The 15469-nt window shown below is 37.3% G+C and overlaps 1 protein-coding gene across 2 annotated transcripts in view; it reads left to right on the top strand.

Moving 5' to 3' along the window:
* edil3 (EGF like repeats and discoidin domains 3) overlaps window positions 1–15469 on the top strand; it is a 296005-nt gene that overhangs the window by 77897 nt on the left and 202639 nt on the right. Inside the window, 1 exon segment of one of the 2 annotated variants that reach the window (NM_001100213.1) lies at window positions 2573–2701. The exons of the other annotated variant lie outside the window; for it this stretch is intronic. Coding sequence (NP_001093683.1) covers window positions 2573–2701 — 129 coding nt within the window. 2 annotated transcript variants of the gene reach the window in all.

Raw genomic sequence — 15469 nt, forward strand, 5'->3', positions numbered from 1 at the left:
GCACATAGAATGGGGTATGGCACCAGCACCAGCAGAGTAGCATAAATAAGGAATAGTAAGTAAACCCTAATATCATACTGTGACTTTGCCAGTTCTACATAATAATATAACATGAACGATATGCTTATGTTGTTATTTGCAATATGTCACATTGAGATTTATAGCACAGGAATACAAAGAAATGTTTTTTATTGGTATTAATTAGTAGTGAATCAGGGATAATACTGTTTATATGTGAAGCTTGCCAGCCTTGCATGTCTAATACATGTATTTAGAATATAGCTTAGCTAACCTGCCTTACCCTGGACACATGGCGGTTATTTGCCAACAAAACAAAATAAAACAGTCAGGCCAAAAGTGCAAGATTTTTTTTCCTTTGATGCAGACACAGAAAGACGTGGAATTAAATATGCATGTGTGTGTCATCCAGAGCAGTCAGCTTTTCTTACTGAATGTTTAGTCACAGACCAAGTTGATCTCCACCGAGATTTAAATTATCGGAGCGCAACGCCTCTCATTAACAACGAACACAGTCTAAGAGAGGTCAAACTGAAGATGGTAAAATTAGCATTCTATCATTCATTTAAAAGGAAAATACCACTATAATGGTTAGAGCAACTGTATTATTACCCTCAGTTTTGATATTATTGTGGAAACACTGTGGATATGTTGACAAGCAAAGGAACCTATTATTTAATTAATGAGATTTTATTTCTTTAGTTCTTGCTGGCAGTACACAAGAAAGCTTTCTAGAGCGTCTTGACACATAGATTTATACTTGTTCCAGGCACATACAGGTGAAATGTACTGTAATTGCCCCTTAGGAATTCTGCAATGGCATAAACTTTGCAGATGTTCTGTAAAAAGCTCTACTACAAATGCTGTATCTGTAGAAAAGCTCGCTGTTATGATAAACTGTCATTGTTCTACCGCAGAGTCCAAAACAGAATTTAAATGTTTTCTATTAAGAATGCATTACAGTAGGAATAATCTTTCTTTATTGTATTTATCCCTATATATAGTGCTACTGGTTTCAGGCAAAATGAATTCCTAGTGATTTGCCTGAGGAACTAATGAGGGTATAAACATGGCTCCTTTGCTTCTGAATTATTGTCTTACCTCACTTAGTGATTTACTGTGTGCATTTGGATCATGTAGCAGAGAATATGGGATGATTAATATGGAAGCGCTGCCAGGTTGTCTGGGAATTCAACTGTTTAATAAACGTTTGTTAAATATTAAATAACTTACGGAAAGCTAAAAATGCTGGGAATAATTTCCGGGAGGGATCCGCTTGGTGTTGCATTTAAAGAATCCTTTTGGAGTGGTGTTGTTCTGAGAAATAGATGCCTGAATTAAATATTCTCCACTTACCTGGTCTCTGCAACAGAATGACGTTACATATAGCAGTGCTTTCTATGTTGGGCACAATAGGCCTAGGCAAACATTGCAAAACATCAGAATCTGCTAGTGCAGCATATATTTTACATTTTGGCCTGAAAGCCCAGTGACCAGCAGTTTCCCAAATAACTGCAGGGCCCCATTTGGGTGCTTCTTTTCTGGCTAAATGAATATGGATAAAAATACCATATTTAATATACTGAACTTATTGCACTGAAAATTTGACGCCCGCGTAAAAAAAAAATGCCACCAGCGTGACTTTTCCAGAAAAGTTATTGATTATTTTGCCCATACTGTATGTTCTAACCAAAAGTATCGGAAAGACTGAGAATGTTGTGTCTTCATTAGCTGGTTAACCAGTGAAGCTGCAATAGAATACAATAACCCATGAATGCTATACAGGTATAGGATCCCTTATCTGGAAACCCATTTTCCAGAAAGTTCCAAATTATGGAAAGGCCATCACCCATAGACTAGACTATAAGCAAATAATTCTAATTTTTAAAATTGATTCCCTTTTCTCTGTAATAATAAAACAGTACCTTGTACGTGATCCCAATTAAGATATAATTAATCCTTATTGGAGGCAAAACAATCCTATTGGGTTTATTCAATACTTAAATGATTTAAAACAGACTTAAGTTATGGAAATTCAAATTACGGAAAGATCCATTATCCGGAAAACCCCAGGTCCCGAGCATTCTGGATAACAGGTCCCATACCTGTATTTCTAACTACCAAGCCATACTGTAACTACTTGGTTTGAAATTGTGATTAAAATTAAGCCTTCTATTTGTGTTCCACTGCGTAAGTCTTGCCCTTCACGCTTCATGCCCACACTGACTTGCCAGCTGCTGGACTAATTGTTCTTACTGTTCAGTATATGAGTACAACAATACTGCTGGACATCAGTATAGGGCGAGAGTTAGATCACTGCAATGGTGGCTATTGTTGTACACCCCTTAATAAAATATATAGAAGGAACTTCTAAAAGAAGCAGCATCTACTGCAGTTATTGGTGAGCTAGGAAATCCACATCCTTCTGTGGTTATAAGCAATTTTGCTATTATGGGACACGGAATAAAAAGAAAAGAAATAAAATAACTAACAAGAATATTTTTCTGCAGCTACAGAATAGTAGATTTACATGTATTTCCTTATTAAATTATAGGTGATGTGTGTGACCCAAACCCATGTGAAAATGGGGGAATCTGTTTGTCAGGCTTATCTGATGAGTCCTTTTCATGTGAGTGCCCAGCTGGCTTCAGTGATCTCAACTGTTCTAGTGTTGTGGAGGTTGGTAAGTGGAAACTTAAGGTTACAGTCCTGAATGAGTTGCCCTGTGTGTTTGCATCTCTAGCGTCTGGAAGATATTGTTCTAGTAACTTAACTACAGATGAAGGGATTCTGTGTACTTTTTATTTCTAAATTACACTGTTTACACTGTAAATTATTCTACCATTTAAAATGTTATTCTTGAACCAATACATTTATTTTTTTATTTGTAATATTGGTGTGTAGGAACCATCTCAGTGCATTGTCTGAGCTTTCAGAAGAACAAAATGATTTTTTAGTGTGAGTGAAATGTATAAGCCCACTCCAGATACCTTTTGTTTAAACAAAAAATACTTAACTCTGGAGCGCCCTCCTCTGTCCAGACTTCCCAGTTGAGGTCTTATGGGGTAAAATAAAATTAAAAAAAAAAAATAGCGTAATACAGTAATACGATATTAATAATCACCCCTCTAAACGTGTTTGTATCTAAAACAAATCTTGTGAACACCACTACCAAATTTACTTCACTTTTCTGTGAAAACACATGAATACAATCCACCGCAAATTGTTTAAAGTTCGTGTCTATTTAAATAAGTGAACTTCCGTATTTCACACTCTTCCGTGACTTCCTTGTATCCTTAACTAATTGTGCATATACTTACAGACCAACACTATGGTCTTGGAGCTTGTAACAAATTCCCTCTTGGTAGAACTATAACTCCCAGCTTCTCTTTTTCCACTTTCTCCTGCTGCTGGACAAATATAAAACGGATGTGTGTAAACGGACGGATGTGTAAAATCCTAAAACTTTATTCTAAAACATAATAAAAGTTTAAACTCACAAACGCTATAAAAATAGCGCCCATCGGGAGTCCTTTTATAAACAGCGTCGGTCCTTGCTTGCTTATCAGTTTCTTTATGCGATCTGCAGTGCTCGCTTCGATCCCGGCTTGCAAGTATCTCTGTTCGCGATCGCTCAGAGGAAGCCGGACGGCGAAACGCGTCAGCGGTGGAGAGAGACGGCAAAGGGAGAACGCAAACGGAGAGACTTGCAAGCCGGGATCGAAGATTTGTTTTAGATACAAACAGTTTCAGAAGAAGCCATCGCTACACATTAGAACTGCTTTCAGATAAGCTTTTGTTTACCCCTCGGGGTAGAATCCAGGACAGGACCAGCAGGGCTATTAGCCCAGGGAGGCACTAGTCAAGTCAAGTTAAGTAGGTTTTTATTGTCATTCCAACCATATACAGTACAGTACACAGTGAAATGAAACAGCGTTCCTCCAGGACCAAGATGCTACATACACTATCATTTCAGGCAGCTGAATCCTTCAGCAGAGGTGCCTGGGAGCTGCTATATTGTTACCTGCCCATTGTTCTACCGATCGCTGCTGGGGGCAGGGAAGGGAGGAGGGTAATATCACTCCAACTTGCAGCACAGTAGTAAAGAGAGACAGACTTTTATCAGAGCACAGGTCACATGGCTGTGGCACCCTGGGAAATTAAGAATATGGCCAGCCTTTTGTCAAATTTCAAAATTAAATATAAACAATGCTATTAGTTATGTCTTTTAGTGCAGGATTGTGCTGGAGGAGCTCTACTAACTGGTGTGTTTAAAAAAAATAAAATAAAAAAACATGACTTCCCACAACAGTATTCCTTTACGTTTGCTACCCCCCCCCCCATAAATTAACATTACTGTGTTAAGCATTTATAAGTAGTATCTTGTACTTGATGTTAACTAACCAGGCATAAATCCATATTAATGGCAATATAATCCAACTGGGGTTTGTAATCTTTAGATGCATTTTGGTAGCCTTAAGGCATGGTGGTGCAAAGTACAGAGGAATCTCTAGTGCATAATCCTAAGAATTCTGCATAATAGATGCCATACCTGTACTAGACATTTTGCAGTGAATACTGTATATTGTGAGACCAAATTAATTAAAGGCAAATGTTATTGTGAGGTTATTGTAATCTGAGGTTATTTGTTGCATATGTTACCTAATTTAATCATATGTGAATTCAGTATTTCCTTCTCTAACAAGTATATGTGAAGCCTATAGACAAAACAGTGATTTCCAGTAAGCAAATTCATTTAATAACTGGCACAATCTAAACATCAATTACTTTGCAAAGCAAATATATTTCTGTATGTCATTATAATCCTATAATATATATATAATCTCCATAACTATTCCTACTTACTGTTTAAGGGCTTTATTTGTTCAGCAAGTTGAAATGAAGCAGAAAGGTAATTTTATTCCTTTTTGTTTTTTACTTAGCTCAAAATAATGTGTTATGTACAAATGAACACTTGAAATATGTTTGTGCTCAGATAGGCCTTTTTCTATAACTTCAGGTTACATTAGATCATAATCCCTTTGTGTTTACTGGCTCGGTTATAATGAAATATTTTGGTTCATACTGATATCTTTGAAAAGTATCTTTTCAATGTCTCTGCTACTTATGTTGCCTTGAGGGGAATTGTAGGGCCCTATCAAGGGTATAATGATCATAATCATTGCATGGTATTTTACAATGGAAATGAATAATGTATATAAAAATATACTGTTTTTCTCAAACCTCAAGAACTGTTTTTGGTTGTTCTAACATGTGTGTGTGCCTCACCAGAATTCAAATGGCACTTTGTTTCGCATTATATCAAATCTGAAATCATCCGCTGTAATGAACAGCTAGAAGCAACAATTTGGCTACATGTTCATTAAGTGGCAGCTATGATAGAGATTTTACCAGGAGGGAACAGGTTCGCTTGTAGAAGAGAGCAGGAGCAGAGTGTGAGGCTGAATTTGGGGCATTAAAGTGGCAGTATGGGATATCAGTTAGTAGGAGATTGCAATATTCCACTTGACATTGTCTGGGTTCACAAAAGTTATATTAAATTCATGTAAAGAAAATTTGTTCTCACAAAGGCACTCACAATTTTTTGTTGTACAGGTATAGGACTCATGCATGGGACCAAGGTTATTCTGGAAAAGGAGTCTTTCCGTAATTTGGATCTTCATACCTTAAGTCTACTAAAAAAAATCAATAAAACATTAATTAAACCCAATAGGATTGTTTTGTCCCCAATAAGGATTAATTATATCTTAGTTGGGATCAAGTTCAAGGTGATGTTTTATTATTACAGAGAAAAAGGAAAAACAAATTCAAAATCTGAATTTTTTGATTAAAATTATTATGGGAGACAGGCTTTCCGTAATTCAGAGCTTTCTGGATGTTGGGTTTCCAGATAACAGATCCCATACCTGTAGTAGAGTTGAGTATCTCTTCTAACAAAAAATTTCCTCCTTGTGAATATTTTAAAGTTAACAACATTACGTTCCCTGGAATATGCATGGTTTAAAAGGTCTTTCATTCACTACTACTATACTACTAGTCATTGCTTTATTACTACAAGACATTTCTATAGCCAACAATTTCTGCAGACATATTAATATAAAATGGGACTGTCCCAAGCAGTAGGCTACTACGTATAATACATTCTTATATTCAATCAAGTACACAATGTTATAACATTTGCTGTTGAAATTACAGTTTAAACTTGCTTGAGTGTCTTCATTTCTGCACAATATCTGTTGCTAGCATTGGGTATGGGGTTCTGGGGAACCTCTAAAGCCACAGGGAAAAAAAAAGAAATTAGGCAGAACACAGAAAACTTATATGAAATCAACACAGATGAAAGACAGAGGTCTGTGTTGTTAAGGGACCTTAAAGGAACAGTAACACCAAAAAATGAAAGTGTATAAAAGTAATTACAGTATAATACACTATTGCCCTGCACTGGTACAACTGATGTGTAGCCATTCAAAGTAGAAAAGGCACACGTTACTTAGCAGATAACAAATTAAACCCCATTAGGGCTCTGGTACACGGGGAGATTAGTCGCCCGCGGCAAAACTCCCTGCTCGCGGGCGACTAATCTCCCCGAGTTGCCTTCCCTCTGCCATCCCACCGGCGAACATGTAAGTCGCCGGCGGGATGGCAGACGCGGCGGCACGATTTTGGCAAATCGCCGAAAAAGCCTCGCGAGTCTTTTTCGGCGATTTGCGCAAAATCGCCCCGCCGCGTCTGCCATCCCGCCGGCGACTTACATGTTCGCCGGTGGGATGGCAGAGGGAAGGCAACTCGGGGAGATTAGTCGCCCGCGAGCAGGGAGTTTTGCCGCGGGCGACTAATCTCCCCGTGTACCAGAGCCCTTATATTCTACAGAGCTTATCTGTTATCTGCTATGTAACCTCTGCATTTTCTCCTTTTTCCAGCTTGAATGGCTGCCCCCATGGCTACTCAGCAGCTTATTTAGGACTCTGGCACACGAGGAGATTAGTCGCCCACGACAAATCTCCCTTGTCACGGGCGACTAATCTCCCTGAACTACCATCCAACCGGCGAACATGTAAGTCGCCGGTGGGATGGTACACGCTGCGCAGGCGATTTGGGCAAATCGCCGAAGTTGCCTCGCGAGGCATTTTCGCCAATTTGCCGAAATCGCGCCGCCGCGTGTCCCATCCCACTGGCGACTTACATGTTCCCCGGTGGGATGGCAACTCGGGGAGATTAGTCGCCCGCGAACAGGGAGATTTGTCGCAGGCGACTAATCTCCCCAATTGCCAGAGCCCTTATATAAAGTATAGTAGCGTTTCTGTAGCAAACACACCAGTTTTACCAGTGCAGGGCTACAGTACATTATATTTGAATTAGTTTAAAACACTTTCATTTACTTGGGTTACTGTTTCTTTAATTCAGGTTAGCTGCAAAAGGATTTTTTGTATCCTTGTCTTTGTTACTAGGAGGGAGGCCGAGGTGGGTATTTACCAGGAACAAAGCTCAGCTTCTTTCTATACTACATATTTATCCATAACCTCCAATGCTAGTGATTCTACAAATAAAACAAACAAACAATATATATTCCCTACTGTTAGGATCATATCTCTTTAAACATCCTTCCAGTGGCTGACACAAGCCAAGAATTAGTAAGAGAAGTATGTAGGTTCTGAACATCAGATAATCCCATGCAGCTATCATGTAGCGCTTTAAGTAAATTTCTGAACCAGAAGCAATGGATTTATTATACAATAAAACCCTCACAGAAACAAATCATGTAAATATCTTTGCAAAGAATGTGGATTTGGGAGATAAGAATTACCATATTTCACGGTTTGCTGTAGTATGGTTTATATGAGAATATTAAGAAACGCATGCAGTGAGCCGCTGCAATATTGCTTTCAGTACAGTATATCCTTAGCTCAGAAAAAATAATAATAAAGATATTTTAGAATATACAAACTATTATTTTTCTTGATATATTTCAATAAAAAGGAAAAACCATGGCATGCCAGATCATGACCATTATAAACCAATCAGCTGATTTTTCTTCCTGAGGTTATTAAACAAATACTGTCACAGGAAAACACATTGAAATACATTTTATAAAAATGCAAACACATTTTTTTTATATTTAATTTTGAAATTTCACATAGGGTAAGACATTTTCCAGGGTGCTACAGCCATGTGACCTGTGCTGTGTCACAAGTAGGAGTGATATCACCCCCCTCCCTTTCCCCCCCCCCATCAGCAGAACAATGGGAAGGGAGCAAGATAGCAGCTCCCAGCAGCCAATCAGCAGAACAATGGGAAGGGAGCAAGATAGCAGCTCCCAGCAGCCAATCAGCAGAACAATGGGAAGGGAGCAAGATAGCAGCTCCCAGTAGCCAATCAGCAGAACAATGGGAAGGGAGAAAGATAGCAGCTCCCAGTAGGTATCAGAATAGCACTCAATAGTACGAAATCCGGAAGTCCGGCTTGGGACTCCTCCAGTTACATGGGAGTAGGAGAAACAATAGATTACCTGAAAGCAGTTCTAATGTGTAGTGCTGGCTCCTTCTGAAAGCTCAGACTCAGGCACAATGCACTGAGATGGCGCCTACACACCAATATTACAGCTAAAAAATACATTTGTTGGTTCAAGAATAACATTTTAAATGGTAGAGTGAATTATTTGCTATGTAAACAGGGTAATTTAGAAATAAAAAGTATAATATAAAAATCATGACAGTATTCCTTTAAGGATTTAGAAAGAAAATAGTCAATTTTAAAATCCTGTAAATTATTATCCATTATGCAAAAGGTATTTTCACATTTACACCCACTATACACCATGTGGGTAGTACGAAAAGGTGCTGCTGTATGAGACAATGATTTTTGTGTGGGGTGAAGTACTCAGGGAGGGAGGGAGGGAGGACAGAACACTTAAATAGGGCCCTTTAGAAGTACAAAGAGATGAGTCTCAGGGCCCAATATAAATTAGAAGTAAGGTGCAAAATGAGGGCTCATTTACAATGTGGTGGGCGCCAACTGATTTTTTTTTTATGTTTGCACCCTGGTATGTACAGTACTTGCCAGCACAGAGGCAAGTATTTTACCACCATTTTACTCACTTCTAGATGTTACTATAGAATCATAGATCTTTGAGCTTAAGGTAAAAAGCAAATATAAAAGGCAGGAATGTTGTATTGTTTATTATGAGGGGTGGGCAAAAGAATGACTTATAGGGTGTGATGATTAACATGCAATGCAAAGTGCAAAACAAAATGCCGATTACACTGTGACCATCTCCCCATTTATTAGTCATATAGGTACAAATGCTGTCAGAGTGCAAAATTGCATCCTTAGGACAACAAAGTACTTATGTGCATAGTATATGCTGCTCTCTGTGCCTTGCACTGTTGGGTTAAAGACAGCCCTGCCAACCTTTAGAATATATGTTTGCCATACTAATTCTTCATAAATTTCACTGGCCTAAAAAAGCCTATGGCAATAGCTACATTTAATTTCCCCACAGTGCATTTTATTTAGTTTTGATTTAGGCAACTTGAATTGTTCACCTACTGTACAAACATTACATTTATGGTTGGAGGCAAGCTTCTTTCTAGTTTAATTCTTTTTGCAATATAACCTAAAACAGCATTTTACAACTCTCTGCAATATAGCACTGACCTATACCTACTGGCACACAGGAGCATTCCAGGGCTTAGTACTGCCCCCTCGCCCCTCCATGCTTAGATTTTTTTTGGTTAGAGCAGTTCGAGGGGGACACATAACTAGTGCATAAGAAGAGATGAAATTCCAATTTAAAAATCTGAATTTCGGCTCTTTTCAACTTGTGGTGGCATGGGTCATGGGACATGGGTTTCTCAATAATAGGGAGGAGAGAACTTGGAATCCTGGCAAACATTAGTATTGTTCCTCCATCTAGTGGGATCTTGATTTACAGAACTAGTTGAACCCACAACATTTATACAATAGCCCAAATCAAGTTTATCTAGCAAAAGGACTCTGGACTGTTTAAGATCTGACAGACAAATATCATACAAAAAATGATTTGTGGGTTCATTTACCTATGTTATGAGTGCTAATTCTGGAGTGCTAAAGAATTCTAAATCCCTTACTGTGATAGCAGCACTTGTGCCAAATGAAAAACCCAAGGCAGGGTGCATAGCATGGCCTGCTATCAGCGGAAAGAGAAACCAGAATCTATAATGCTAACAGGCACTTGATAGCAAATGGCTTAGCCCCTACAATCTGCAGCAGACAAGCAGTTAAACACCATCCCGGCAGGTTCTATAAATATAAAAGAAAAGAAGAATTTCTGGTCTTTAGAATTCTGCTGAACAATCTAGTGCCAAAGTGACTTAGCTAAAATAAAGTACTTTTGACAAAAAAAATAATTTTCTTGATTGTAATACTGGAAAAGGGGAATAATATAATATCAACAAATAAAAAAGCTGTCAAAATAATATTATACTTTCCCAGAGGTAGTTTAAAAAGATTATCCAAAAAAAAAGATTTTTGACATCTTGGAAATACAATAACTGTAAAGCTTTCTGCATTTATTATGAAGTCCGGGGTGATAGAAGCAATATTAGTATTCTACAGTAGCTCTCTTTCAACAGCAGTAAAGGATTTTAGCTTTTCTTGTGAAAATGATTGTATTATTTGTTCATAATTGCTTTGAAAAAATTAAATAAGAATATATAGGAAAGCTATTCTGCTGCTTTGTGCACACAGGGATGGTGTAATAAACCAAAAGTTTCCTACTTTAGCAATGCACCTTCCTGGCGTTTAAAGTGACAATGTCACATGTGAATGTCATGTACAGTATGTGCATTTATTTGTTTGCAATACAGTCTTTCCATTTGTTAACTCTCATCTTCACAAAAGTGTCAGACTGACGTTAAATGACAGACTGTTAATGGCTGGAAAAATGGTAACACTTTGAGACAGATCTCGTGATAACATATTATGACAGCCTCTTAATAACCTGTGTGGTGTATGGTATGTTTTTTGTGTGTATAGTAATTATATTAAGCAAGTGGGATGAACAACAGGCACTTTCTTTAAAATAATTCAGTGTATTTAAACATTTATGTAAACATGAAATCATCCACTACCTATACACATTTGATGAGTTCCCTCACTGGGCCCATTGTGGACTACCAGTAAGAAAACAAACCAATGTTTGGGGTCACCCCTTTACTCATGATACTTGTTTGGGGGGGAGGAATTGCTTAGCCTCCTGGCTTTTCTCAATTCCTTAGTGACTTAGACACTCGACCCCTTGGTCAAAGGCTCCCTCTGCTCGTTGCAATGACAGACATCACAAGCCCCTCTGGGAGTTCTTTACAAAGACAGGTAGCCTTCATGCCCTGTGCCCTGCTCTGAGAGACCTTCCTAACATTCTCACTACAATTAAATAAATAAAAAATATTTTTTTAGATACAAAAAAAATCTAATGAAAATCTGCTCCAGTATGTGAGTTAGACCAGTGGAATGGATTGCCTAGCTTGGCTGATCCTTCCAGAACTCTCCAAGTTTCAGGGCCAGAAAGCTAAATTCTTCAGAAAAACATGCTCTGTTTAGCATTAGCAATACCTCCCACTATAGAGTAAGTTACTGACACCAAAAATACCCCCCTCTCCCTTTTTTTTTTTTAAGAACACTGTCTTTGTATGGTTACCTACAAATATTTGCCCAATGCTTATACATTACCTGTCAGATCCCCATGTTCCTCTATGAGGGGGCTGCCATATTTGTACAGCAGGAGTCCATTAGCATTAGAAGCTGTAACTGACAGCTTGAGAAAAGACAGTCAGGTTGGCAAAACAGTCAGGTTTAGGAACTTCAAGTAACAAGCAGACCTGTCACTGAAAAATAATCAAAATCAAAATCTTCACACAGTATATATAAACAGTACTACTTAATAACCTTTACAGAAATGAGCAAAGGCGTTTTAAGAATAAACATAGTAATTAATCACTAGAATCATCAGGACTGGGTATGTGCAAACATTTTGGCTTATACAATTTTGTGGTGAAATTTGTGTTTTTGCCCACTGTGAAAATTTCCCCGAATTCATGCTAGTATTTTGATATGCAGCCTGTCTCTTTGGAAATAAAAATCAATTGTGCTGGAAAAAACCTAGATACTATTATCTGCCCCTTGCCTTCCAGATTAACTAATGCAATTGGATACCAGCCAACCACTACCTATCTAAGGAGCTTTCCAGATGCAGAGTATGGAAAAAATTGGCAACATGGGAGCCTTTTTATTTCTATGACGAACAGTTGTAGCACAGTGGAAAGGAGCTTCTCTGGCAAAGTAGGGCAATGTAAATGTTTTTGCAGATCTAAAAAAAACCTTAAGTGCATTGTAATTTATAGGTAGGGCTTTCTGCCTCCAAATCATATAGTTCGGTGCAGTTGTATCCATATGATGCCATAAGATATACAGCATTTGTCAACATAAACTGATGTTCGTGTCTTACAAAAATTCATCCTGAGAATGTTGGCTTGGAATGACACATTTTCATGTAGCTATCGGAATTGCAAATATATTCCGCAAACAATTTATGAATTACGTAAGCAGTGCCTTCCAGGAATAATCATGTTTTCAAATATTTATAGGAACCAAACGGTGATCTCTCAGATGCCTTTTGATATTTTATAAGGCAATTGTTTTAGACTGTGGCATTTATAAGACCGTTACAATGGACAGTTTCTGTGTAATTTTTATTCCAAATTGTACCTTTTTATTTGTTCCAAGCTCACCTGGCTGCAGAAGCTGGTTACTCATAATAAACATACATAACCGTGCAACGACTGTACAATAATGTTTCCAAAGCATATAAGAACAGTTAACTTCATATACATTGATGGCATCCATTATCCAGAAACCTGTTATCCACAAAGTTCCAAATTACGGGAAGGCCATAACCCATGGACTCCATTTTAATCAAATAATTCTAATTTTACTTTTTCTCTATAATAATAAAATAGTACCTTATACTTGATCCTAACTAAGATATAATGAATCCTCATTGGAAGTTTAATTAATGTTTAATTAATGTTTAAATATTTTTTACTTTTAGACTTAAAGTATGGAGATCCAAATTACGGAAAGACCCTTTATCTGGAAAACTCCAGGCCCCAATCATTCCCATACCTGTAGCCTTATATATACATATATCAGTGCCTAGCGGTTAGCAGTGACTGATAGCAATGAGCAAATCTGTCCAGTTTCGCATCGGCAAAAATTTTGTGAATCTTGGCGAAAAATTCCCGAAACAACCAGAATGTTGCACATAAAAAAATTGCTGTGTGCATCATTTTTTTGCCGTGCAGGGTAATTTTTATTTACGTGCGTAATTTTTTTACGCATGCAACAATTTTTTGCCACGCATCATTTTTTTAAGTGAGCAACAGTTTTTTGGACATGGGCAAACATTTTTTTTGGCATGTGGGAAATTTTTCCGCGTCCAATTTTTGCCCGGTTTTGCAAAACAATCTGCCAATGGCGACACACGGAAATTTGCAGCGAATCCATGCCTGTCGATGCTGACTGATGCTTCATTCATTTCTAGATTTATGCTGTTCCAAAATAAGATGAATTAATGTATGTAAAAAACTACTGATATTAATCAATATTTTTCATAAAATGATAACAGGACATGGACCCTCTGAATGCTTAACACAGATACTGATGTTGTTTTGATCATGTAAAGGCAAAGAGAAAGCAGTGACAGCCTGGTCATTAGAGACCAGTAAGTCTGACATCCCTCATGAAGAACATATTTGAGTTTTCATTGTGTTCATTATATGGTATAGAATTAATCAGGCCAGTCCAGTTCTAGCAGAATTTAGTTCCAGATTATAGCAAGATAAACGTTTTTTCAAGATTGTATGATCAAATTAAATCTAGGTCAATGCTATAAATAAGTAATAGCCAGCAAGGCTTTAGGAAACGTACATTTTAAGGAATTTAGATTTTCCAGAGTCTTTAAAACAACCGCATTAATGCTTACTCTACAAACTAGCTGCCAGTGGTTTAGATTTGACTCATCGTCATGAGCTGTAATGCAGCTTTTGGTATTCCAGCTGTTATGAAAATTAATGTCCTTTTGCCAAGGACACAAAACTAAGTAGAGCAAAACCAGGCAAAATATTGATGTCTACATAGCAGATGGGGAAATGGTAAAAAAAAATGCAAAGTTAGGCATGTAGGGGATCTACGTTGGGTTTCAGGATTTATTGTTACTCTTACACCATTCATTTTTAAAGAGACAGTATAGCCCTTGTTCAATGAACAGAGCTTGTGAAGAACATAGTTTCTGCTTGTTGTTATTGTTATGAAAAACAATGTTTTTTCTGCATAGTTAAATTCTAATACTGATGTTGGAGTTATTATCCAATCCAAAAAACAAAAGGATGGCAAAAATAAAAAAAGTGCAGGTTTGCAAACATTTTTGCTGCTGATGAAAACTTTAATTTCACCATGAAACTACAAAGGAGGGAAAAAGTTTGCTGATCCCTAGTGCTCTGTTTTGTTTATCTGTACAAAAAGGGAACAATGGGAAGTTTTTTTATGTTCATTTATAGTATGAATGCCTAAACTGCACCCCTCAATTTTTTGCTCATATTAGTGGCATGGAAGCTACAACAGTTAATCTTTGATTCACAGAATTCTTTGGCTTCAAAGGGTGATTGGAAATCACTTCAACATGATAAGTACTTTGTTGGTTTCCGGCAGGATACACTGACAGTGAAAATAAAGAATAAATAAATAAATCGGATGGAGTTCACATTATTCTTATCTGCTTCCCACAAGCAGCAGTAAATACTTCATGTAATTAGGGAATAGGGGTTGCTAGTATATGTCAAATGCCTACATAAAGTGTGCTCCATCCATACTTGGTGGCGAAGTACTGTATGTTACTGTATAAGTAAAAATGAATGGCATGGCAAATATTGTAATTTAATATTTGGTGAGGGAATGGATGCTTTCAGACAGTACACTAATCAGCACCTCTTATACAATGATGAAAACACAAGAATAGGTTTAGCCGTTTGTTGCAGGAAATAGTAATGCTCTTTTTCCAACCCTGGTCTATTTTTTCCAGATTTTATAAAGAGAGAGACAATTTACTGAGAAGAGGTTAGTCCCCTCTGAGATGTTTGATCCTATTATAGTGGCAACTAGTAATTTACTTGTCAAGATATTACAAAAAGGAATGGTTTTGTGAAAAAGTGTAGTTATATGTTATTTTTTCCTTCTCTTATTTAAACAAATTGGCAATTAGATACTATCTCTTACCAAAAAAAAATAAAAAAAACATTTATGTAGCAGGAATATGTGTTTATTTTTATAATTTACAATTCAATTAGATTGGATATTCCTCTTTTTGTCTAAAGGCAAAGATCCTATCAATTTTAGAGTT

This window comes from Xenopus tropicalis, chromosome 1 (genome assembly GCF_000004195.4).
Source record: "Xenopus tropicalis strain Nigerian chromosome 1, UCB_Xtro_10.0, whole genome shotgun sequence".
In the NCBI taxonomy this organism is placed as follows: domain Eukaryota; kingdom Metazoa; phylum Chordata; class Amphibia; order Anura; family Pipidae; genus Xenopus; species Xenopus tropicalis.